General features: G+C 44.4%; 1 protein-coding gene across 1 annotated transcript; it reads right to left on the bottom strand.

Moving 5' to 3' along the window:
- Positions 1-246: 246 nt before the first annotated feature.
- GPR32 (G protein-coupled receptor 32) lies at positions 247-22,429 on the bottom strand. The gene is given in 6 exon segments (XM_032487391.1): positions 247-577; positions 3,368-3,429; positions 9,680-10,264; positions 10,266-10,485; positions 10,487-10,687; positions 22,365-22,429. Coding segments are annotated over 6 exon segments (1,464 nt in total).
- Between the last annotated feature and the right edge of the window lie 1,506 nt (positions 22,430-23,935).

Raw genomic sequence — 23,935 nt, forward strand, 5'->3', positions numbered from 1 at the left:
AGGGTGGGTGGGGAGGCTCCCCACCGGGCTGAGCCTCTCCCTTGCTGTCCTGTTATAAGGGTCCACTCTGTTCACCTGGCTCCCCAAGGCTCTCAGGGCTGGCGTGCCCAGGACCAGCAGAAAGAGCCAGAACCCACCGCCCCAGAAACCTGCCCTCCGGCCCGCACGGTGCTTCAGCGCCCAGGTGGGCTGGAGCACAGAGGTGTAGTGGTCGGTGGCCGTGCGGGTCAGCAGGCAGCCGCTGGCCTAGAAGGTGAGGAAGGCGAGGCCGGGATCCGGGTGGCAGAAGGTGTCACCCAGGGGCCAGCCGGAGTGCGTCCAGGTGAGGGTCAGTGGCAGGAGGATGGTGAAGGCGGCATCGGTCAGGGTCTGCTGGCCGAACCAGGTGACCGACAGAGGGGAAGGCAGGAGAGGTCCTGCCACTTGGATCACCAGGCTGTAGCTGACCGCCTCCAGGAGGGAGGAGGTGAGGGGGGCCAGGGAGTAGAGGAGGAAGAGGGCAGCCCCCAGTGGGCACAGGGCTCCGGCAGGTGACGGCTGCCAAGTCTCTGAAGGGTCCTCCGTGGGCTGAATGGTGCTGTGGGGACCCCACAGGTCTCCAGGTTAGCAATTCCCATCCCCTCAAACTTCTCCTGGTCCTCCATCTCAGGGACGGCCTCACCATCTACCCACACCTGGGGCGCTGGCCCTCCCCATCCTTCCCCTCACCTCCCACAGTCTCACTCTGATCCCTCTGCCCTGCCCCCTCCACCCTGTCTGCATCACCCTGGCCCAGCTCAGGCCTCCACATCATCTGGCTGGACTCTCAGCCTCCTCCTGGGCCTCCCTGCCTCCAATCATCCTCTCCAGTCCATCTGAGCCACGGCTCCAGAGTGGACCTGCCCCTTCCCCTGCTCACAGGCCTCCCATGGCTCCCCAGTACCCCTGGCCAAAGTCCCAGCCCCTCAGCCTGGGGTGGAGACCCTGGGTGGTCTGGCCCACTCTCCCCTGCACCCCTTACCCTGTCCTTATCATCACATCATCGCATCAAACCATTCCCAGAACTAGCCTGTCGCTCCAGTTCCATGCCCTTCACCCCTGCTGTCCTCCTGCATTCTCTCAAGAAACCTGTATCCTTCAAGGACTGCTGGGTCCTGGCTGTGCTAAGCCCCACGAGACGGCTACTCTTACCAGCTCCACCTTTCAGACAGAGAATCTGAAGCTCAGCAAGGGACAGGCACTTGCTCAAAGTCAAAGCAGGCAAAGCAGAGACCCAGCCTGGATTTGCACTCACACCTGGGATGGGAACACAGGGGGTCCTGCTCTGTTTTCAGACCTCAGCTTACACATTCTGTTCCCTCGTTGTCCTGAGCTCACCAATGAGTGGGAGGCAGGCGTCTTCCAGGGTGTCTGAGCAGGAGCTGGCAGCCTCATCTCCCCTCGAGGACCCGAGATGGGGAGGTGTGGGCAGCTCACAAATGGAGAGAAATCAGAGGGGCCACCATACAGGGTCTGAGCATGGGCCACACTCTCCCCATCTGTGGCCTAAAGGATTAGCTTGTTGGCCTGGGTGCTGTCTTCCCATCGCCCCTCCCACCCCCCACCACCCCAGGATAAGGTCTGAGCCCTTCAGCCTGGCATTTGCTGCCCTCCCTGTGGTGGCCCCACCCACATCACCAGCTGCCTAGCTTACCACTTCCCTTCCTTCTGCTCTGGAGTTCCTAGAACAAGCCACCTAGTTTCATGCACACATGCACACACTCAGCCTTTGTCCATGCTATTTCCTCATTCTGGACCACTTTGCCCTATCACTTCGGCCAACAAACTCCTACTCATGCTTCAAAACCCAAATGAGGGTCACCATCCCCAGAAACCCTTCTCTGACTACTGCTCACCTGACTAGACTAATCAAATATCACCTTCATTGAATGTAGGGTCTCTGAGACGGGGTTCAAGCTAAGCCAAGGGCAGGAACTAAGTGTTAGCAGTGTTCTATGACCTTCACATGCACCATGTTAATTCATTCTTCCAAGAACCCTGTGAGGATGGTACTCTTGCTGTCCTCATTTTATCAAGGGGGAAAGCAGAGGCAAACTTACATAACTGAGCCATCATGTAAATGAAACAACTGAGAAAAGAATCCAGGTTGACTGACTCCAGGATCTGAAGTCTTAACCATTGGATGATTTTGCCTAAACCAATACATATTGAATGAATAAATGAATGAATCACCCTTGAACAACCAACCCACACTGCATCATGGTGTGTTCATAAAATAAATGAACGAATGCATGTATTCCCATCTCCAGATGGCAAACTCAGACATCAATTCCCAAGGCAAATGTTCCCCTCCTCCAGGAAGCCCTCCCTGACTTTTCCAGGCAGAGTCCTCCTACAGCCTCTTTCCCTTCTACTGATCCTTTAATCTCTCCAGACTGGAACTGTCTGTGCCTTGTCTCCTGTGCCAGCCCGGGAGCCACCCGGAGGGTTGACTCATATCTATGTCCCCAGTAACCCCCGGCTTAGGACCAGGTGCTCAGGAGGCCTCAGGACATATTTGCTTTTACAGCCAATGGCCTGGAGACAGACCAGGAAGAAGATGAGGTTAAAAGCTAACCTCCATGTAGGATCCCCCCAAGGGATCCCCATCACCCTCCCCACTGTTCCTTAACCGTCCGTCACACTCCCGCCTTCAGGCCTTTGCACTCGCTGTGCCCCCTGCCTAGGATGCCCTTTCCCACGCACCCTCCTAGCCAGCCTCATATCATTCAGATCTCTGCTCAAGGTCCCCTCTTCCAAGTGTCTGACAGCAGCACCCCTCATCACTTGCTCTCCTCTTTTCCCCGCCGTAGCACTGATGATCATGTATTGGTTTTCATTTTTGACTTTGTTTAATTGTCTTCACCCCTCTCCCCTGCCCCAATGCTGAAATGGAGAAATTCCATAAAAGTCGGGGTTTTCGTCCTGGAAATTTGTCCAGTGCCGCTGGGGAGCCATGGGAGGTGTGTGAGCAGAAGAGGGGTAGGGTCAACAGTGGGTTTAGAAGGACCCCTCTGGGGCCCCGTGGGGGTGGATAGAGACTATGCCTGGCACATAGTAGGTGCTCAAAGAATATTGCTGGATAAATGGATGGATGAGTGTGAGTAGGGAACTCCATGCCCACTGTAGTAGGGAGATTCATGGCCCCAAATGTGTCCATGCCCTAATTCCCGGAACCTGTGGGGAAGTCACCTTATATGGCAAAGGGGAATGAAGGCTAGAATGAAGACTGCTAGTCAGATGACCCTAAAAGAGGGAAATGGTCCTGGATTATGCAGGTCAGCCCATTATAGTCACCAGCATCCTGATACGTGGAAGAGGGAGGAAGAGAGAGATTTGAAGACGCTACCTGCTGGGCTTTGTAGACTGAGGATGGAGTCGTGAGCCATGAAAAGGGGCGGCCTCCAGGAGCTGGGAAAGGAAAAGAGATGGAGGCTCCTCTAGAGCCCAGAGACACCTATTTAGGACCTCTGACCCCCAGAATCATGAGCTAAATGTGTGTTGCTTTAATCTACCAAAGTGGGAACTTGTTACAGCAGCCATAGCAAACCAATACACCCATTTCCTAGACTGGCAGTTGGAGGCTCTCTGAAGGCCACACAATCAACTGGTGAGTTTGTCTCTGGGGTCAGGGAGGGTAGGAAGTTGGGGGCAGGCCTCAGGGATAGGGGAGGTCTGGACCCAGGATGGTCAAAAGACAGGCCTGGAGGGAGTGGCCAGGCTGTAGGGGGAGGGGTGGGGCCAGTGGTGGGGAAATAGGAAGGAGCTGGGCTCAGGAAGGGACTGTGGGTCTCTGCTCTGCCAGGCTTCAACCTGTGGCTTCTGTTGAGGGATTGGGGGTAGGGGTGGTGAGAGGAGAGGGAGAGGAGAGGGGGACCCATCACCAGCCTCTGCCTACATTCACTCCCTCCCTCCCTCCCCACTTTCGGCTTCTTACCACACTCCCCTTCTCCATCCCGCAGCCTGGCCCTGCTCAGGCCTATTCCTCTTTCCCTAGACCCTTCCCCTCAGTCTTCTCTTGGTCTCTGTCCACCCCTACAGGTCCCCAGAGGGGCCTTTCTATACCCAGGGTTGGCACTACCCCTCTCCTTCTCACACACCTCCCATGGCTCCCCAGTGCCCCTGGACAAAGTCCCAGACCCTCAGCCTGTTCCTCCACTGTGGTCCATCAGAGCTCCCCAGTTCTACCTCACATAGGTTTCCCCTTGAGCTCTGGGCACCACAGACCTGGTACTGCTCTGTCACAGCCATGACCACCTTGGTTCTCACCATCCATGCCCATCTCTGCGGCCAGCCTGTGGCCTCTTTGAGATCCGGGTCCTAGTCTGACTCCTCCAGAGTCCCCAGCATCACACCCCTCTCCAGAGAGGAAGCATACAAGGGGGTCCTCATTTTCAAGTGAATGATTCCATTAATACTCTATAAACCCATGTCAATGGTTAGTATGAGACAGAGAAGGGTGAGACAGGACATCATTCATCACAGAACGCATCCCAGGCATGAAGGACCCAGAAGCAATGAAACAGACAAGAGTGCAAGGCTGTCATGTTGCCCTTCCTTTATTTTATTCCACATGAACGAGATTGGGAACCAGGAGACCCACAGCACAGCTGGCTGGGACTCCCATGGTGCTGAGTTTGAATCCCAACCCTGACATCTTGACCCCACCTGAGACCTCGAGCAAGTAAGTCTCCACCCCAGCAAGGCTGCACGAGGATAAGAAAGCATTCAGGTGCTCAGGCAACAGGAATAGAACCTGTGACTTGGCAGCCGCAGGGGGAAGGTTTCAGGTGTCAGGGGGTGACAGCTATTTTCCGACACTTGAAGACAGTCCTGTCTGTCTCCCACGGCTGGGAACAGCTCAAACCAGGCCAGGTTAGGGGCGCCCCCCACCCTCCTTGCTGAGAGAAACAGAGGTAGTGATTAAGAGCACGTAATTGCCTCCCTCCTGCCTGGGAGGTAAATATCTTTCTGTGGGAGCCTGCTGTTCAGGACTGTCTTTCCTAGTCTGTGAGCACAGAGGCAGCCGTTGTCAGGCATGCTTGGATTCCCAGGGGATGGGGGAGATTTGTACCTACTGTGTGCTCGGTCAGGACTTATAGTGACAGAGTATGGTGTGGAAGTGGAGACTGTGGGCTCTGAAGGATAATGTCAACCCCTCCTCTGGAAGGTTGGCCCCGCCCACTCGAATGTCGGCCCCTCCCCCAGAACGTTGGCTCCTCCGCATTCAAATATCGGTCCCGCCCACAGGAAAGTCTATGCCTCCAAGGTGGGGGTCTTCGTCTCCTTCACCTTTCTGACTTTGGTACCATTCCCCTGACAGGTAATCAATAAACATAATTGGATGGATTAGTGGGGTCAGACTGCTCAAGTGCTGACTACCAGCTGACTCGCTGTGTGACCTCTGGTGAGTGACTTTACCTCTCTGGGTTTCAAATTGCTTCATCAATGGGCATGATCAGAGTAGCGCTCTTACAGGGTCAAGATGCTGATTTCGGGAGTCCACAGGTTTATAAAGCTTCGGACAGGACCTGGTGCCCAGAACATGATCAATACCTGTGAGCTGTCCTTTTGGGATGAATGAAGGAGTGAATCTATTCCTTGAGTCCTCATAGAAATCTTATTAGAGAAGGATTTTCAGTCCCTGTTTGACGGAGTAAGAATCTGAGGTTTAGGGCGTCTTCCACCCCCACCCCCTTCACTGACGCTGATCAAGGAAATGCTGATTCCCTTACCGGGCCACGCCGAGAGGCTGTGCTTTCTCTGGGTCTCTAAACCCACCTTACCAACCATGACGGGTACTCTCCAGTCAAAGACCAAGATCTTCCCCAAGAGATTCCGGCAGCGGCTGTGAAAACCACAGTCTCCTTGAAAGACTACTTAACCTACATTCATTAGAAAATCAATGCAAATTAAAAACCTCACCGGGATCCCACTATTCTCTGAGAAGGCGGGGAGATCAAAGAGGCTGACAGTGTGGTTGTGTTGGCGAAGCTTTGGGAAACTGCCTTTCCAAGAGCCCTGTGGCGGAGTCTGGCAACATCTAACACACCCTCTGACCCTGCCAGTCCCCGAGGAAAGATCTATTCTAACAGATGACAAGAGTGATAATAGCAAACACACCACATCTCCAAGGGGCCAGGCACCGAACTAAGTTCCTTACCCACATTAATTTAGCATGTAATCATCACAGCGACTTTTTGAGGGATGTACTGTTAGATCGCAATTTCACACAGGTGGAAACTGAGGCATGGAGAGTGGAAGCAGCTAGATCGTGGTCACCCAGCTATAAGCAGTCGTCTTCTTGGAGTGTCCACTGAAGTTCACGAGGACAAATGTAAAAGAATATTATTGTTGGAGACAGAGAATGAAAGAACCAGTTTCTTCACATTATTCACTTTTTTCTTTTTTGTTAATTTCCTCATTATTATCTATCCATGCTTTCTTTCAAATTTTACTGCATTCATTTTATTGTGCTTTATCTAGCCTCTTGAATTGTTCGCTTTGCTCATCTCCTTTCAAATTAGCATTTTTCTAATTAGCATTCAAAGCTATAGCTTTTCCTCAGAGTATAACTTTGGCCCTACCTCACAAGTTTTGTTGTGTAGTGTGCTCATTTCTAAATAAATGGCACTCCAGTTTCATTCTTCCATTTAATCCATGAGTTACCTAGAGGGTGTTTTGAAATGTGCAAAGCAATCTGAGTGTTTGTGGTTATTCTTTGTTATTATTTTCTCATTTTGAATGTAGTCCGTATTACTTCTTCTTTTGGAAATCAACCTGTGCTGTGTTTGTGACCCATAGTACACTCTTGTGGTGGGGGGGTAGGGAGAATATCATTGCAGGACTCTGATTTTTTTTTAATACTGTGAAGTCCATTATTGGGACAACTAGTAAATTTGAATATAGATTGTTTATTAGACAATGTCAATGTTAAAGTTCTTGAAGGTGGTGTTGATACTATGGTTGTGCTGGAGAAATGGCCTTGTTCTTAAGAGACACAGATTAAAGAATTTACAGGTGAAATATCTTAAAGTCTGCACCTACTTTCAAAAAGTTCAACATTTTCTAGAGGTGCCTCTGACCAACAACTGTGCTGAGAGCTCCTTCCCTCAGCCTCCCAGACTTCACATCTCCCAGGGGGTCTGTTCATCACTTGGGTGTACCATCGTATGTACATATGTATGTATGTATATAGAGAGATTAGATAGACAGGTGTATATTTAAAGAGAAGAAGAGAGAAATACACAGATAAGTAGAGAGAGAGGAGAGGCTGACAGAGACAAAGACAGAAATAGAACAATAGGGAAATATACCGACAAAGAGAAAGAGAAAGGAAGAGACGGGAGGGAAAATATATGAGAATGGGCAAATATTAACATTTGATAGATTTAGTTGAAAGGTACATTGCATTATTCTTGTAACTGTAGGTTTGAAATGTTTCAAATGAAAAATTTGAAAGGAAAAAGGCAAGGCAAAAAATTACCAGTAAACATTAAGGTAGAGATTATCTTTAAAGGAGATAGAAGAGTGTTTGGGAGTGGGAGGGAGAGGAGTGCTGGGTTGGCTGACAGTGTTCTATTCCACAACCTGTGAAGTTGCATGAATGTTCACTCTGTGATAAATCAATTCCTCCACTCTTGTTTCTGTGTTGTTTGGAATGGGTTATATTGAATAATTTTTAAGTTTCAATAATGTCATTGAAGCATTTTCAAAGCAAGCTAAATGCTCATCAACGGGGGATGGATAAAATACCTTTGGGCACAGTGCATCCAAACCAGGAAATATTTGACAACCAGCACTGAAAAATTATGTCAGATTTCATGTAGTATATGCAACCATCTCCAAAATATCCTTTTAATAAAACACACATGCACACACAATGTAAGATAATGTAAACACATGTTCTGTTTGAGCCAAAAATTCTTCTGCATACATGCCGAGGATACCTGGAAGGATACACAAGAAACTGACAACAGTCTCTGGTGAAAAAAGATGGAATGGAGGGTCTGGAAGGAGTGAAAGAATCATTTTCTTTTTCACTATGTGCCTACATTAAAGTTTTTTTGGGGGGAGGGGCAAGTAATTATGTTTATTTATTTTTATTTATTTATTTTTAGAGGAGGTACTGGGGATTGAGCCCAGGACCTATGCGTGCTAAGCATGTACTCTTCCACTAAGCTATATCCTCCCCCTAAAGTTTTGTTTTTTAATAAATCATTTTCCCCAGCTTATTTTTTAAGGTGCTTCTATCCTCCATAATATTTGGACATTGTATCATTTCATCCTCTCTTCATCCATGAAATATGAAAGCATTTGGTCCAGTATTACAGAGAGAACCGAGGCTCTGAGTGGGGAGTTCTTAGGGCTAATCAGAGCAGGACCAGAGCCATTTCTTCTGATTATGAACAAGTAGCATGATAGCTTTTGGTTCAGGTTTTTAAAAATGTTTGCCTCTACCTAGAATCAAGGGAATTGTCCACTGTTACCAGGGACCACTTGGATTTCTGTTCCTGGAAAGGAGTATTTATTATACACATCAGTAGGGCTGCTATGGGTTTCAAGTAACAGGAAACCTGACTCCAAACAGCTTCAACAATAAGGAAATTTATTACTTTGCTCACACAAGTTCCAAAGGTTGGCAGCATAATAGTTAAGGTATAGATTCAGCTGCTATAACAGAGACACAAAATAACAGTCACTGCAGTGAACTAGAAGTCAAAGTCTCTCTCTTCACAGCGTGGATGTAAGCATTCCAGGGCTGGTATGGGGACACAGTCACTTTCCATATGGTTCACCACTGCAAATGCTGTGGCAGGTTGCAAAAATGGCCCCAGTTCTGCACACCTTCCTGTATCTATGCTCCTTTGTGATGTCACTTTGCAGATTTTCCCCTTGGGAGGTGGAATCTATTTCCCCACCCTTGAAATTAGTCACATTGTACAAAGTGCCAAGTGTAGATCTTATGCTCCCCATCTTCCTCTTGGAACCTTCTGCAGCCACCATGTAAAGAAGCCCCAGTTAGCCTGCAGGACGATGAGAGCCATAGTTCTATCTGTCTCATCATCCTAGCTGACGGTCAGCCACCCCTCCCAGAGACAAAGTCACTTAGCTCACCCATAGCTGACTACAATGCCTGAGGAAACTCAGCCAAAACAAAAAACTGCTCAGCTGAGCCCAGACCAAGTTGATAACCCAAAGAAATCATAAAAGGTTATGATTTTAATCCTGTAAGTTTGGAGATGTTTGTTACACTGCAAAGCTAACTGATACATCTGCATTCTAGACAATGAAAAGGGGGAAATGGAGGAATGGAGGGCAGGCACATTTCCATTAAGGGTACTTCAAGGAAGTTACAGTGATTACTTTTACTCACAACCTATTGGCCAGAAAGCAGTCACATGGCCTTATCTAGTTGCAAGGGGCAAAGGAAAATGTTTCTCTGGCTAACCATGTGCATAGTTTAAAACAAATTAGGAGTCTTACCATAAAGGAAGGGTTAGAATGGATACTGGGGAAAAACTAGATGTCTTTAATGGAGAGATTTAGATAAGAGATCTCCAGGAAGACTTCCTGAAAGAAGAGGCAGGATTTGACAGATTCTTGGAAGTCAGCCTAGGGAAAGGGCTGCAAACTAAGCAGGAGGGTTTCCAGGTTTTACCTGAAGGTTTCCATTATCTCCCGAGGGCTTCAACTCAGGGACAGGCTGACTGAGAAACCCCTCCTCACCAAATGCTCTGGCCAGGGCAAAAGGCAAAGACTGGAAAATTTTTTCTTAGAAATCTCTGCCAACAAAGACATAGAGGAAAGTGTTGAGGCTGCTGTTGAAACAACCCAGGGAGAATGTAGCCCAGACGATAAGCAGCATCCTGGGGTCGGATTCCTTTTGCTCTAACAATTGGACCAAGCGCACCATGTTAAACAGGAACCAGGAGATGAAAAAGGCACTCACCAACACCAGCAGCAACCTCTTTGGCCAGCTAACATGGACCCAGCCCTCCCACCGGAGCCTGGTGCAGATGAGGTGAGCACAGGTACCGATGATCGCCAAGGGTACCAAGAAACCCAGCAGGAAGCGAATGACAGTCTTAGTCACTTGCCTCCCCCAAACTATTGGCTTCCAATCCTGGGAGTTCTCCTCCCCCTTATTGTCTATGTCGAACTTGAAGTAGCAGTAGAAACATTCTTTCAGTGTTCCAGTGGCCTGGAATTTCAAGTACGGAGAGGAAGCAACAGTAGCCAAGGGGCCACATGCCAACAGCCAGCCAGGTTGCCTGCTGTACGGTGTGGTGGTTTCGTGATCAGACAGGGTAGATGACAGAGATGCAGTGGTCCACAGAGATGAGGACCAGGAGGCAGACACTGGTAAAGAAGTTGGTCAAGAAGGCCATGTAGAGCTTGCAGGCCAATTTGCTGAGGAACCACTGGCCACTGGCTATGGTGTATATGGCGATGGGCAGGGACAGTAAGAAAGACGTTGGCAAGGGCCAGGTTGAAGAACCACATGGTAGTGACAGTGTGGGCCAGTCGGAAAACTGTCATCCAGAGCACCAGCCCGTTGACCACTATACCAACCACAAAGGACACAGACATAATGGCCATGGTCAGTGGGCGGAGGCACCCCACCTCCTCAGGATGGCATTTGGAAGCAGAGGTAGAATTCATCCTTCTAGAATAGGAAGGACCATATGTTAGTGCTACGTTACTGTTCACTGCTTTTCAGAGCCCAGGGTTCCCTCTGACACTCCTTCATTTAATATATTTTTATTGAGTGCTTATTATGTCACTCTGATATTGCTCTCTGTTCCGGAAGTGAGTCATGTAACAAAACAGACCCGCCTAGAACTTACATCCTAATGGGGAACATCAGATGGGAAACACAATATATATAATAAATAAAACCATGATATACTACTTTAGAAGATTAAAAGTGCTGAGGGGCAAAAATAAGGAGGGGCCTCTGACTTTTGGTTAAGTTGGAGTAGCTTTGTCAGACAAATAGTCTGGCAGATAAATTATAATATCTGGACAAAATGTTAAAAGTCAATCCACAGTTTGAAGACATTGGAGAGTGATCAAAATCAAGCATAAACTGAAGGAGAATCTACCTCGATGGGGGAACTGCATGAAGTCACAGTTGTGAGTTTGCATCTTTTGTGTGTGAGCGTTTTGCAGTTGCTGCATCCTCACTGGCTTGAGGTGTGAGAGGACTGAGTTATGGCAGATCAGTCAGAAAGACAGTGAGAAGGGAGGGAATTGTGGAAGGAAGGGGAGCCCCAGGGAAGGTTAACTCCAAAATCTGCATATGAAATCCATCCAAATCCTTAAATGACTGAATTATTTATGTTCAGAGGAGATCACAGGATGCCTGGTGAAGAGAAACAGTTGGAATTTGAAGTAACTGAGCAGAGATTTCAGTTGTTTCCCACCACAGAGATTAGAGTTTGGAGTTTGAGTCCAGCCAACTTAACTGCCTGCTAGAACAAGGAATCACTCTTCAGAAGAACATAACACAGTGCAGAGTCTCTACAATATATCATGCATAATGGCCAGTATCCAGTTAAAAACCACTATACATGTGAAGTAACAGGAAAGCATGAGCCATATATTCAACAAAGAAAGGAATCAATAGAAAACAAATTCAACATAACATGGGACATTGCAATACACAAAGACATTAAAGCACCTAATACAAATATGTTCAAAGACTTAAAGGGAAAGATATGCATAATTAGTGAACAGTTGGGGAATCTTAGTAGGAAAGAGATATTATGAAAAAAGAGTCAAATTAAAATTCTAGAGCTGAAAACTACAATTGAAATGAAAATTTCACTGGCTGGACTTCACAAAAAATTCAAAATGAAACCAGTGAACTAGAAGATAGAGCAATAGAAATTATCCAACCTAAAGAACAGAGAGAAAAAATATTAAAGAAAAATGAATAGAACCTCAGAGACCTGTAAATTAATATCACTCAGTTCAGAAGGAGAGGAAAAGAAAGTGGGAGAGAAGTGTATCTGCAGAAATAATGGCTGGTAATTTACCAAATTTGGTGCAAGGCATTAACTTACAGATCCAAGAATTTCAATAAATTCCAAGCAAAATAAATAAAAGAAAATTATACCCAAGCACATCATAATCCCTGCTCTTGTCTCCCGTGCTAAAACTGTGTTCCTTTCTACCTCCTGGCCTTTGCACCTGCTGTTCTCTCTATCTGGAACACCTTTCCTTTCCCTCTGCCTTTTAATTTTACTCATTCTTGAGATGTCAGCAAAATTTTCCCTTCCTCCCCAAAAGCCTTCCCTGACCATCTTGACTGAAGCAGACCCTCTGGTAGAAGCTTCTCATATACTACAAGATTGTAAGGGGTAGCAATTAGACCCAACTCTGTTAGACTCTCTGATCAAGAGTCTGACCAAGACTCTGAGCTCCATAGTGGCGAGGCCAGTACATAGCTTGTTCATTAGACCCTAGCACATAGTAAGCACTCAATAAATAATTGATAAGTGATTGGCTAAGGAGGAAAATCTCTCCCTTGTCCCCAGAGGATGGATTCAGTCATTTAGCCTAAAAGTATGCATTGAGCCCATAGTGTATGCCATACACTCTAAGCACTGGGGATGCAGCAGTGATGAAAATAGTCAAAGAGCTCTTCCCTGGTGGAGCAGACATCAGAGGCATGAGAAAGTTCTTCACCTGGAGGAGGTGTTCCAGAACTTTTCATCTCTTTTGTCACCTCCTCCTCACATACCCTGGCCACACCTCAACTATCCTTGCTTCCAAGCCCCCACCCTCTGAGCTCCCTAAGGCCCCTTCCTCCAAATCCCAGTCCCGTGTCACCATTTCCTGTGTCCAAGGGCGAGGTTCAGGCCAAGGGAGCTCTGTCTGTCTCCGTCGTCTGTCTTGGGTAGTCGCTAGCCTTGAGCCTGTGTTGGGGTTGGGGGCATGTGACAGGAAGACGGTCAATGAGTTTTGGAGCAGATAAGGCACAGGAAAGAGTCTCGAGCAAGAGTCATGATGACCCCAGAGATCAATATCAGAGCCCGGAAAGCGTCATTAGATGTGGATCTTGATAAGCCCTTGGGGCTGGGAGCTTGGGGGCCGCTAAAGAGGAGAGGGGCTCCAGAGACTGTTTCACTGCATCATTCCCATTCTTCTCACTTGTACTTTCTTGTATCCCACCCCCCTGCCCCATCTCAGGAAGGGAACTCAATTTACTCTTCCTTACTTTGGGGACCTCCAATTGTCCTTTTCTTCAGAAATGATGGTGCCTCTAATGGTGGATAGGGTTTTTCCTTTTTATGAGCCCCCCCCCCCCAAATGTGTCTTCTCCACCAGTTTTCCCAATGTATGTTATGTATGTATGTGTTGGGGGTTGGTGGTCCACAGAATTCCAAGTTCTACAGGAATGTCCCCAGATGTCCAGGGTCAGTAAGGAATATGTGACAAAGCCCAGCCCAAGCATCAGAACTCCCCATATAATCATGAGCAAAACACATGGTGGTTGTTTTAAGCCTCTAAGATTTGGGATTGTTTGTTTGACAGCCATGGCTGACAGTATACATGGAAAACAGCCCCTTTCGTTCAACCTTCATTAACCATGTGTCAAGGACTGGCTGTGTCCCAGGCACTGGGCTGGATGTTTGAGAGAGGAGAGTAAACACACACAGACTCAGGCCCTGCCTGCCTACAGGAAACTTTGAGCACTGGGAGAGACAGACATGAAACAAACACACTGACAAACAAATGTATTTATTTACAAGTGAGGCTAAGGATTCTGAAGAAAAAGAAGATACTTTGATGAGGGTTTCAACAAAGGAAATGGTGTCAGGGCAAGAGGTTTGTGGAGGAAGTGACACTCAGGGTGAGATCTGAAGAATAATAGGGGTTCACCAGGCCAAGAGGGAGGGAGGAGTGTTGCAGAGAGTAGAAGTGGCATGTGCAAATGTCCTGGGGATCATACCTACTTTTCCATACTTGTCTGGGATGACAGAGACTTTTCTCCTTCTTATCTTGTTGAGATTTCTTTTGCCAGCATTTGGAATGGCTAGAATTTCCTAAACCAAGCACTCAAATTGCCTTAGTTGAAACTAAGAGAAAACAGCAGACCTATTATAAGGCTCAAAATACAAATATAGGGAAGAAATATACCAGAGGGACTCCTAGAAAATAGAATATGAAGCTTGAAATGTTTTCACCTATGCAAAAGAAAGCAAAGAAGCCAGCTTTGGGAAGGTCCAATAGCTTAAGAAATCAATTCCATTGAGATTTAATTTACATATAATAAAAATTTCCCATTTTTAGTGTACACTCATTTGGTTTCTTCTAAAAGTGTACATCCATGTAACCATCACTGTAATTGAGATCTACAACATTTTTATTCCTCAAAGTTGCCTCAAGCCCCAACTGGTCATTGATCTGCCTTCTGATACTATAGGTTAGTTTCCCTTTTCTTTTTTAGGTTTCATATAAATAAAATCAGACAATTATGTACTCCTTTTAAGGTTTCCAGATTTAGCACATGAAAATACAGGATGTGGTGGGGAGAGTATAGTTCAGTGGTTGAGTACGTGCTTAGCATGAATGAGTTCCTGGGTTCAATCCCCAGTACCTCCATTTACTAAGTAAGTAAATAAACCTAATTACCTACCCCACCAAAAAAGGGAAAAAGTGCCCCCAAAAAAAGAATTTCAAAAAAAGAGAAAATATAGGATGCCTTACTACATTAGAACTTCAAGTAAACAACATATTTTTTAAGGATTTCTTGGGACATATTTATACTGAAAAAATTGTTGTTGATCTAAAATTCAAATTTAGCTGGAAATCCTGTATTTTATCTGGCAATGCTTATATCTTTATCTCTGGTTTCTTTTGCTCAGCACAATGTTTTTGAGATTCATCCGTATTCTGTGTTTCAGGAAGTTCTTCCCTTTTCATTGCTGGAGTAGTACTCCATTGTATGGACATACCAATGTACTTATCCATTCTCCTCTTAGTGGATGTTTGGGTTGTTTCCACTTTGGGGCTTGCAATGCACTGAATGTGTCCTCCTTAAAAGTCATATGTTGAAATTCTAACCTCCAAGATGATGGCACTAAGAGGCAGGGCCTTTGAAAGGTGATTAAGTCATGAGGGTGGAACTCTCATGAATGGGATTAGTGCCCTTATAATAAAGACTCCAGAGAGCCCCTGGCCCCTTTCACCATGTGAGGACACAGCAAGAAGATGGCAACTAGGAGGCAGCTTTCACCAGACATTGAATCTGCCAGTGGCTTAATCTTAGACTTCCCAGCCTCTGGAATAGTGAGAAACATATTTCTACTGTTTATAAACCCCTAGCCTATGGTATTTTGTCATAGCAATCCAAACATACTAAGTTCTGAATTAAGCTCTGTCTGTCCAAGCTCAATACTGAACAATTTTCTTTCCCTACAGATGATGCTGGCACCCATGAACTTGTGGTCGCTGCAGACACATGTCACAGAGGACCTGGAGAATTAATTGCAAAGAGAGTTTGTGGGAGATGGACATGGGACTCTGATCCTAATAAGCCTCTGGCATGCAGAGCCCTCAGTCTTGTCTCCCCTTCCCCCCAACCCCATGTTTCCCAGGGCTGTCATGACAATGAAATTAATTAATACATGCAAAGCACTAGAAGAGTGCCTGGCACAAAGTAGGTGCTCAAAACTTGTCAGCTCTCATGATTAGCATGAATATTTCTTCCACAGAATTTCATGGAGTATTTCACCTTCTGCATTTCACGGACTCTAAGACATACTATTTTTATAGGCACCACAAAGAAAGACATAGCCTATAAAATACAACACAGTGCTTTTTACTATTGAGAATTTTACTTTATATTTATTGAAAGATCTCTTCTGGATAAATTTTGTGTAGACACAAAAAGGGAAATGTAAGAGAAATAGAGCATTTGTAAAGTTTATTCCTGATCAAGGGCCTTTTTTGTTGTCTGAAGAATTTCAGACACATGTAAAAGTAGTCAAAATAGTGTAATGACCGCCACACATACCCATCATTTAACTTCAATGATCTTGTTTCATCTGTCTTCCTGCCCATTCTCCCCAAACCAGTTTCTTTGGAGGCAAATTCCAGATATATCATTTTTATTGCAAAAATTTCAATTTATGACCCTCAAAGAAGCTCCTTTGAAAATGTACAATAGCATCGTTGCACCTTAAAAAATTAACAATTCCTTAACACGTACAAAAATTAATTCTGTGAGTTTTCATATTTCTAATTGTCTCCTAAATAACATTTTTCGAGGGCACTCAACTCTTCTGGGTCACTCAGATCATTAGTATTCATGTATTTCTATACACACCATCCTCCATGCCACCTAGATTAGGGGTAGACAAAGTTTCTGTAAAGTGCCAGTGTAAATAATGTTGGCTTTGTGGGCTATGGGAATTGCATGAAAAGTACTCAGCCCTGCATTGTGGAAATCTGTTATCCACAGATAATAGGGGAATTGCTGCGCGTGGCCGCGTGCCAATATAACTTTATTGATGGACACTCAGTTTTCAATTTTGTATGATTTTCATGTGTCATGGACACTATTCTTTTGACTTTGTTCAATCAGTTAAAAAATGTAAAAACCACTCTTAGCACACGGGCTGTACAAAAAAAAAAAAAAAAAAAAAAAAACCAGGCAGTGGACCATGGTTTGCCAACTTAGATGCAGGTCTGGATTGGGTAAGGCAGTGTTTCTTTAAAGATGACAGGGGAAAACTAAAAAAACATCGCTACTGGGCCCTTGAAGTAGCTTTGCAATTACGGGCACTGGCCTATTACTGATTTCTATTTCCAGGGCATTTCCAAACATGACTTATTCACCACTGATCCCCCCACGCACACCCAGTTGGTTCCCAGGGGCTCAGAGTGCCCCACAGTTATCTGCAGGAGTTCGTGCCTTGCCAGGAGCAATCGTGCAGTGCCAGCCATTGGAAGATGCCTCCCGGTTTCAGAGGGGTCAAGATATGAGACAGTGTGCTTCTTAGAATAGATCAAATATGGTAGATTTTTGATGTTCTCCTTTATCAAAGCCAGTTTCTTTTTCTAAGGGGAACACTTGCAAGCAGCTGGTAAGAGGATAATTATTCTCACCAGGCTACCCTCTGCCTGGATTTGGGGATTGCTTCTTGCAATGCTGAAATCCTAAATAATATATTCAAGTGGGTAGTTTTGTTTTCCATAATTGATTTCTAGATGTAAGTATTTCCCCCACTGCTATGTATTCTTTAATCCGTTAAAAATTATAATATCTCATGCAGTGATTGTCACATGCTCACTCAAATTCCATCTCAGCAGAAATTTAAGTTTTTCTCTGCACCCCTCCCCCTCCACCACGTGTTTTGCTATTATAAATAGTGATGCAAATAACACTCTTGAGGATAAAGCTTTCTTCCATGTTTAGGATTATTTCTTTGGATTCCTAGAAGTGGCCTCCAAAGAAGAAAAGATCTTACTTTGTTTTCCAGAAAGCTGTGAGGACATACAACAGGGCAGGTCTCACCTACCAGCTCTGGGTCTTCCAGTTAAAAAATTTCCCCTGGTTGTTGACTTACTGGAATGGTTTTGATTTCTTGTGTGATGACATGTCTTCCTGAAATGGTTTGTTACTCACTATAATCCTTCTTTGGGGAACTGTCTCTTCATGTATTTTGCCCACTTGCCTCCTGGAATCCAACTGCTGTGTTCCCTTTCCTGTCACTTTATATGATAAGATTATTAATGCTATTTCTGTCACAAGGCACAGTGTTTTTTCAAGTCTATTCCTTCTCTTTTAATTTCAGTGTGAGTTGTTTTTTATACACAGAGCTTTTAAATTTAAGGTTGTCAAATCTGTATCCCTCATACAAGAAAAAAGGAGAAAAAAATCTACTTTAAGTATTTTTTTTAATTAAGGCATTATTTGCATACAGTACAATTCACACTTTTAGATGCAGTTCTGGGGTTTTGACAAATGCATACATTGTGTAACCGTCACCGCAACCATGACATGGAACCAAGAACCCCCAAATTCACTTGCACCCTTACATACTTTGAGTATTTTAAAACCCAAGAAAACTGAAAGAATTGACATGATGAATAGGCAATTCTGTTCTCCTAACCATTCTGTGTTTTAAATGTTGAACCCAAATTTAGAAGGTCTCTAGCAGATGCAGTAACAACTGGTGCTATTATTGACACCATTATACAGCCCAACATATGCATAATAGGAGTACCAGAAGGAGAGAGAAAGGAATAGAAAAAGGCTTTTGAATAAATAATGGCTGAAAATTTCCCATATATATTACACCAACCTACACATCACAAGCTCAATGAACTCAAAAAAGACCCATGTAAAGAGACCTACTATCAGATATATCCTAGTACAAATGTTGAAAAATCAAAGAAAAGGAGACAATCCTAAAAGTAGGAAGAGAAAAAAAATGTGTTACATATACAAAGAAACCCCAATAAAATTAACAGCTAATTTCTCAGCAAAAATGATGAAGGCTGGAAGGCAGGCGTACAGCACCTTCAAAGCACCCAGAGAATGAAACCATTAACCAGCAAAGATATCTTTCAAAAGTGAAGGCAAAATAAAGACATTCTTAGGTAGACAACACTGAGAGAATTGGTTGCTGGTAGACCAGCCTGATAAGAAATAGTAAAGGAAATTCTTCAGGATGAAAGCAAAGGAATTCCAGATGGTAACATAAATCCACAGAAAAAAAAAAAACTAGTAAAAGTAATTGTGTAATTATAAAAGACAGTATAAATGCATAATTTGTCTCCTGTAGTCTCTTAACTGATTTTAAAAACAGTTGTATAAAATAATATGTACACAATGTATTGTTGGGCCTATAACATATAGAAATGTAATACATTTGCTTGTAACAACACAAAGGAGGTGGGTGGGAGGAAAGCTATATTGGGCTGAGGAAATGACTACAGATGGTAAAGTACTAATGATAACAATATATTGTTGGATTTGTAACATTAATGTGCATTAAAAAAATTCCACAGAAAGAGAAAAAAGGGAATAAGGCTATATAGGAGTAATGATTCTATATCTCACTGAAATTAAACTAGTATAAATCTAAACCTGATCAATTAAAACGTGTATGGTAAGTCCCAATGCAACAATTAAAAAAATAGAATATATAAAGAATTCTTACAACTCAGTAACAAGACCCAATTTTTAAAAAGTAGGCAGCAGATCTGAATAGGCATTTTCCAAAAAAGATATATATATATATATATGGCCAAAAGCACATGAAGATGGTAATATTTTATTTAGGATTTTTTTATTCACGTGAGAAATGGAAATAGATATTCCTTGTTTATGCTGCTCTTGACGTTTTTGTATTAACATCGTAGTAACCTAAAATAAGTTAGGGAGTGTTGCTTCTTTTTCTAATCTTAGATTGTGACTGTATTTGGAAGGGGGGGGGCCTTTAAATAGGTGATTAAGTTAAAATGAGACTGTTAGGGTTGGCCCTAATTCAAGCTGATTGGTGGCCTTATAAGAAGCGGGAATTTGGGTACGTTGTTATGGCATTTCTAGCACATTGATACAGATATCATTGCTATAAAGCTCAAAAGCAAGCAGAACTAAGTCATATGCTGTGTAGGGATACACATGTGTGCTCAAGTGATTAATCCTGAGTATCAAGTGCAGGATAAACACAACTCAGGTTAGTCATTACAGGTGGAGGGGAAACAAATGGGATAAGGAGAGGATGCCTTAACAGAAATGTCTTATTCCTAGATACAGTGGTGGGTTAATGAGTGGTCCTCACTATTCAGTATTCACCTCTCTGTTATTTCACATGTATCAGCTATCACAAAATTGCCAAAGAGATTGTTTGTAAGGCAGAGCTAGGGTTCCACTTCCTGCCACCTCTGTCCCCCGAACTCCACCCTAGCTGTGGCTTCCTGCCCACAAGTCTGCCAAAAGCTGTCACTGCTCAGGATCAGAAACCGAAGTCCAGTTGTGTTTGGAATCGGTGGAAAGAGAGGTTGAAAGGGGAAGATTACTTGCTTTCCTACATGAATTTCCAAAACCTAAGCTCACAATGCCATCTGCTCACACAAACCACCTGTCCTTTGAAAAGAAGCCTTTTACTCCTGGAAATGAGGAGGCTAGCATTTTAGAAGGAGGTGGTGGCTTGGGGCTGGAGCAGAGGAGAGGCTGTTCAAATGAATGAATGGAGAACAGGGGACCAGCATGGGGAAAACCTGAGGAAGCAGGTAAGGAGTCAGGTTCAAGGCAAACCACTGACCACAGAAAAGTAACTTAAAACAAAATTAGCCATCCCATGCTTCGCACCCTTCTTTTAATTGATCCTTAAAAACGAAGGACACACCTCACCTCATATATTCTGATGGAGAACGTATAACCCAAATCGAATCACCTTAAGGAAACATCAGGGCAACTCAAGTGAAGAATTTCTATTTCTTAAAAAAGGGAGAGGTTGAGAGGATATAGTTCAAGTGCTAGACCACATGCTTCGCATGCGCAAGGTGCTGGGCTCAATCTCCAGTACCTCCTCTAAAAACAAATAAACAAACAAACAAACCTAATTACCTCCCCCCAAGTTAAACATAAATAAATAAAAATTTTTTAATGTTTTTAAAAGGAACACTGTAAAAAAATTAAAATTTAAAAAAATAAATAAGTATGGGGGAGCTGTTCTTCCAAGATGTCAATATCATAAATACAGAAGTGTTCCAGGTTCAAGGAGATGTGACAACAAAAGGGAATACTTGACCCCAGGCTGGACCCTGACCAGGAGGGGAAACGTGCTATGAAGGACAGCATTTGGGTCAATCTGACAAAGTATTACGTAAATGTTACATTTACTGAGGTTGATTACAGGGGTTATGTAAGAGAATGTCTCTATTCTTAAGAAATACACACACTGAAGTGTTTAGGGGTAAAGGGCCATGATGTAATGAATCCTTAAATGTTTCAGAAAATATATGTCTATATTGAGAAATGAAAACCAGCTAGGACTGTAAAACTCTGCCCCGCCATCCATCTAGGGACACAGATAAAGCCAGCTGCAGCACTAACGGGAGACCTCTCCCGAGGACACACTGCAGCTGTAATATCTTAACAACCCACTTTGTGAGGGACTAGGGCTATCTTACTCACTCAAAAACTTAGTTCTCTAAAATCACAGGCTTTTGGAAACTTTGGAAACTATTTGAAAGTGTATCTATAAGAATAAAGTAGCTTGCCTGGAAGATCTAAGTCACTGTGACACAGACAAGAAGCCTCAATTTCCAGCCCTGATAACAGAGCTTTAGATAGAGTTTTTAGACACAACATGCTACATTTATCTTCACTTTGTAGTTTCCAAGGAAACAGGACCCTGAGTCCACTTTGAAGTCCAGACCTGATGTTGACTCACTTATACAAATACCTCCTTGGCTCTGAACATGTCACTTAAATTTCACTCAAATTCCTCTCCTACCCTAAGTCCTATAGCTAAGTCGCAGCTCCTCCTTTGAGATGTGGTCCCTTCCACTGCAGTGGGTCAGTAAAACTGACTTTGGTTTGTCCCTGGTGATTGGATTAGGATGGAAGGGTGGGTGAAGGATGGCTGGCTGGCTGGATGGATGGTTGGATGGATGGCTAGATATATAGATAGGTAGATAGAGTGAAAACAAAGGAAAACCTTATCTAAAACCAACTCAGGAAGCCCTAAAGGGAAAGTTCTCATGCCCATACCACGCATTGCAGCCTGCATAACCGGAAGGAAGAAGGAAGATAAAAATTATTTTAACAAAGCCTGTTCATATAGAATTCTTTGTACAAAATCCTCTCTGTATCAACTTCTTTTTTTCCCCCTTAAGAGAGAAATTTCTCTCTTCCTTCTCTTTTTTTCTCTTTTTTTCCCATCTCTTTTCCTTTATTTTAGCTTTAAAAAAATTCTTTTTAATTTTTTTCCAGGGGTAGGTAATTAGGTTTTATTTGTTAATAAAAGTACTGGGGATTGAACCCAGGACGTCATGCATGCTGAGCATGCACTCTGCCACTGAGCTACACCCACTCCCCTTCAACTTCTTATCCATGATGATAAGAATGTTACTTTCTTCTTTTGGCACAAGGGAGGACATTTTTCACATGGGAATTTTATCTCTTAGTTATAAGAAAAGGAAGGAGATCCCTCCCTGCTCCAGCAACAAGGCACCAACCACCACTTGCAGCCAATAAGAAACCACCACAGCCTACAATTCTTCTCCAATGGACTTTTCTTCAAAACAACCCCCCTCAGTTTCCTCCTAAAACCTAATAAAAGCTGACTTGTTCTTCGCTTCTTTGAACTTGCCTGTGGTTCAGCATAGCTTTCTTGTCCTGAACTGCAATTCCTCTGCTATTCCCAAATAAACCCATTTTGCTAGTAAAAGAACTGGCTATTTTATTTTTAAGGTTGACAATAGATCGATTATAATAAAGCTAAAGCAATGGAGTGAGCTGTTAACAATAAATAAATCTGGGTAAAGAGTATATAAAATACAAGATATTATTTGTATTTTTGCAGGTTATCTGTAAATTTGAAATTATTTCCAAGTAAAAAGTTTTTTTTTAAAGAGGCTAAGTGGGTTTGGGCTAGTATTTAGCAAACTTTTTGCAGGCAAAGGGAGAATTTTTATGTTGGATTTTATATTCTAATTCAGTACATACTCAAGACACTCAAAATTTGAGAACAATTTCTTTCCATTTTCTTGGCCTTCTAATATTTTCTAAGAATTGATTTCAGTTTTTAAAAAGTTATGAAACACCTGTGGAAATTCACCCATATTTTGAAAAACTCTCGTGGAAAGGTCTATGCGCCGATTACACTCTAAGCCTAATGGAATGTTGGACTCTCCAAGTCGGCTTTTCCTACTGGACTACATTTCCCAAAGTACCTCGGGGCAAAGCCCCGTGGGTGGGAAGCAAGGGTCTGAGCTCTGACTGCAGACTGTCGAGCTCTGACCTCATTGCACAGGGTGTGGTTCTCCAGTTTGCTGGGAAAAGTAGGCGATTCTCACATGGGAGGAGGGAGCGGGACTTGCGAGAGGACCTGTATCAAGCGCCCAATGGCTGCTGGGAAATGTGGTTCCGGGCAGGCGGTAGAGGGCCTACCGCTCGGCCTCCTGGGATTTGTAGTCCCCTCAGATTCTTTTCCTTCTCGCTGGGTCATCTCAGGCCTTGCACCCTTCCTCCACCACTTTCCTGAGATCCCTTAACTCATCGATCCCAACCACCTGCTGAGGCCTTCTCTGGTCGGTGCCTCTGAGCTCTCAAACCGCAAGTGCTCCACAGAGAGACAGGGAGGTGGCATTGACAAACGCTGGCCCTTGAGAGGCCTGAAAGGGCTCCTTGGAAGAGGCGGCAGGGATCCCATATGCAGACCTGAGTCTGGAATCAGCCCAGAATGCAGTGTACAGGCGAGCTGATGTGATACATAAACAGTCCTTGCAAATGCCCTTCAATCCCCACTGTGGACGTCTCTGTGTGTCCACAACTCTGTCCCTGGGCTGGTATGACAAACACTGACCAAACAGCACCAAGAGTGATGGAAGGTGTGAGGAGGAAAGCCTCCAACCCTGCGGGAGCCGAGGGGACGCAACTGATGGAGGCCTGGGGGACACCAGGAAGGTAGAGAAGCAGTTAGAAAACCAGTTCATCTCAGGGTTCCCAACATGGTCCCACGCAGGCATCTTCCTTCATTCAAAGAAGTCCCATGTGCCAGGGGATGCTGGGGACCCGGGAGGAAATGTAGTGTGTGGTTCATGTCCCACCATTTCCCAAATGCTGCCTTTCCTGGGCTCATCTGAACATCCCAAGAGCCACACAAGGTAGGGGTGTTTGTGTCCATGCTCAGATAAGGAAACTGAGGCTCAAAGTGAGGAA

Source organism: Camelus ferus, chromosome 9 (genome assembly GCF_009834535.1).
Source record: "Camelus ferus isolate YT-003-E chromosome 9, BCGSAC_Cfer_1.0, whole genome shotgun sequence".
NCBI lineage: Eukaryota > Metazoa > Chordata > Mammalia > Artiodactyla > Camelidae > Camelus > Camelus ferus.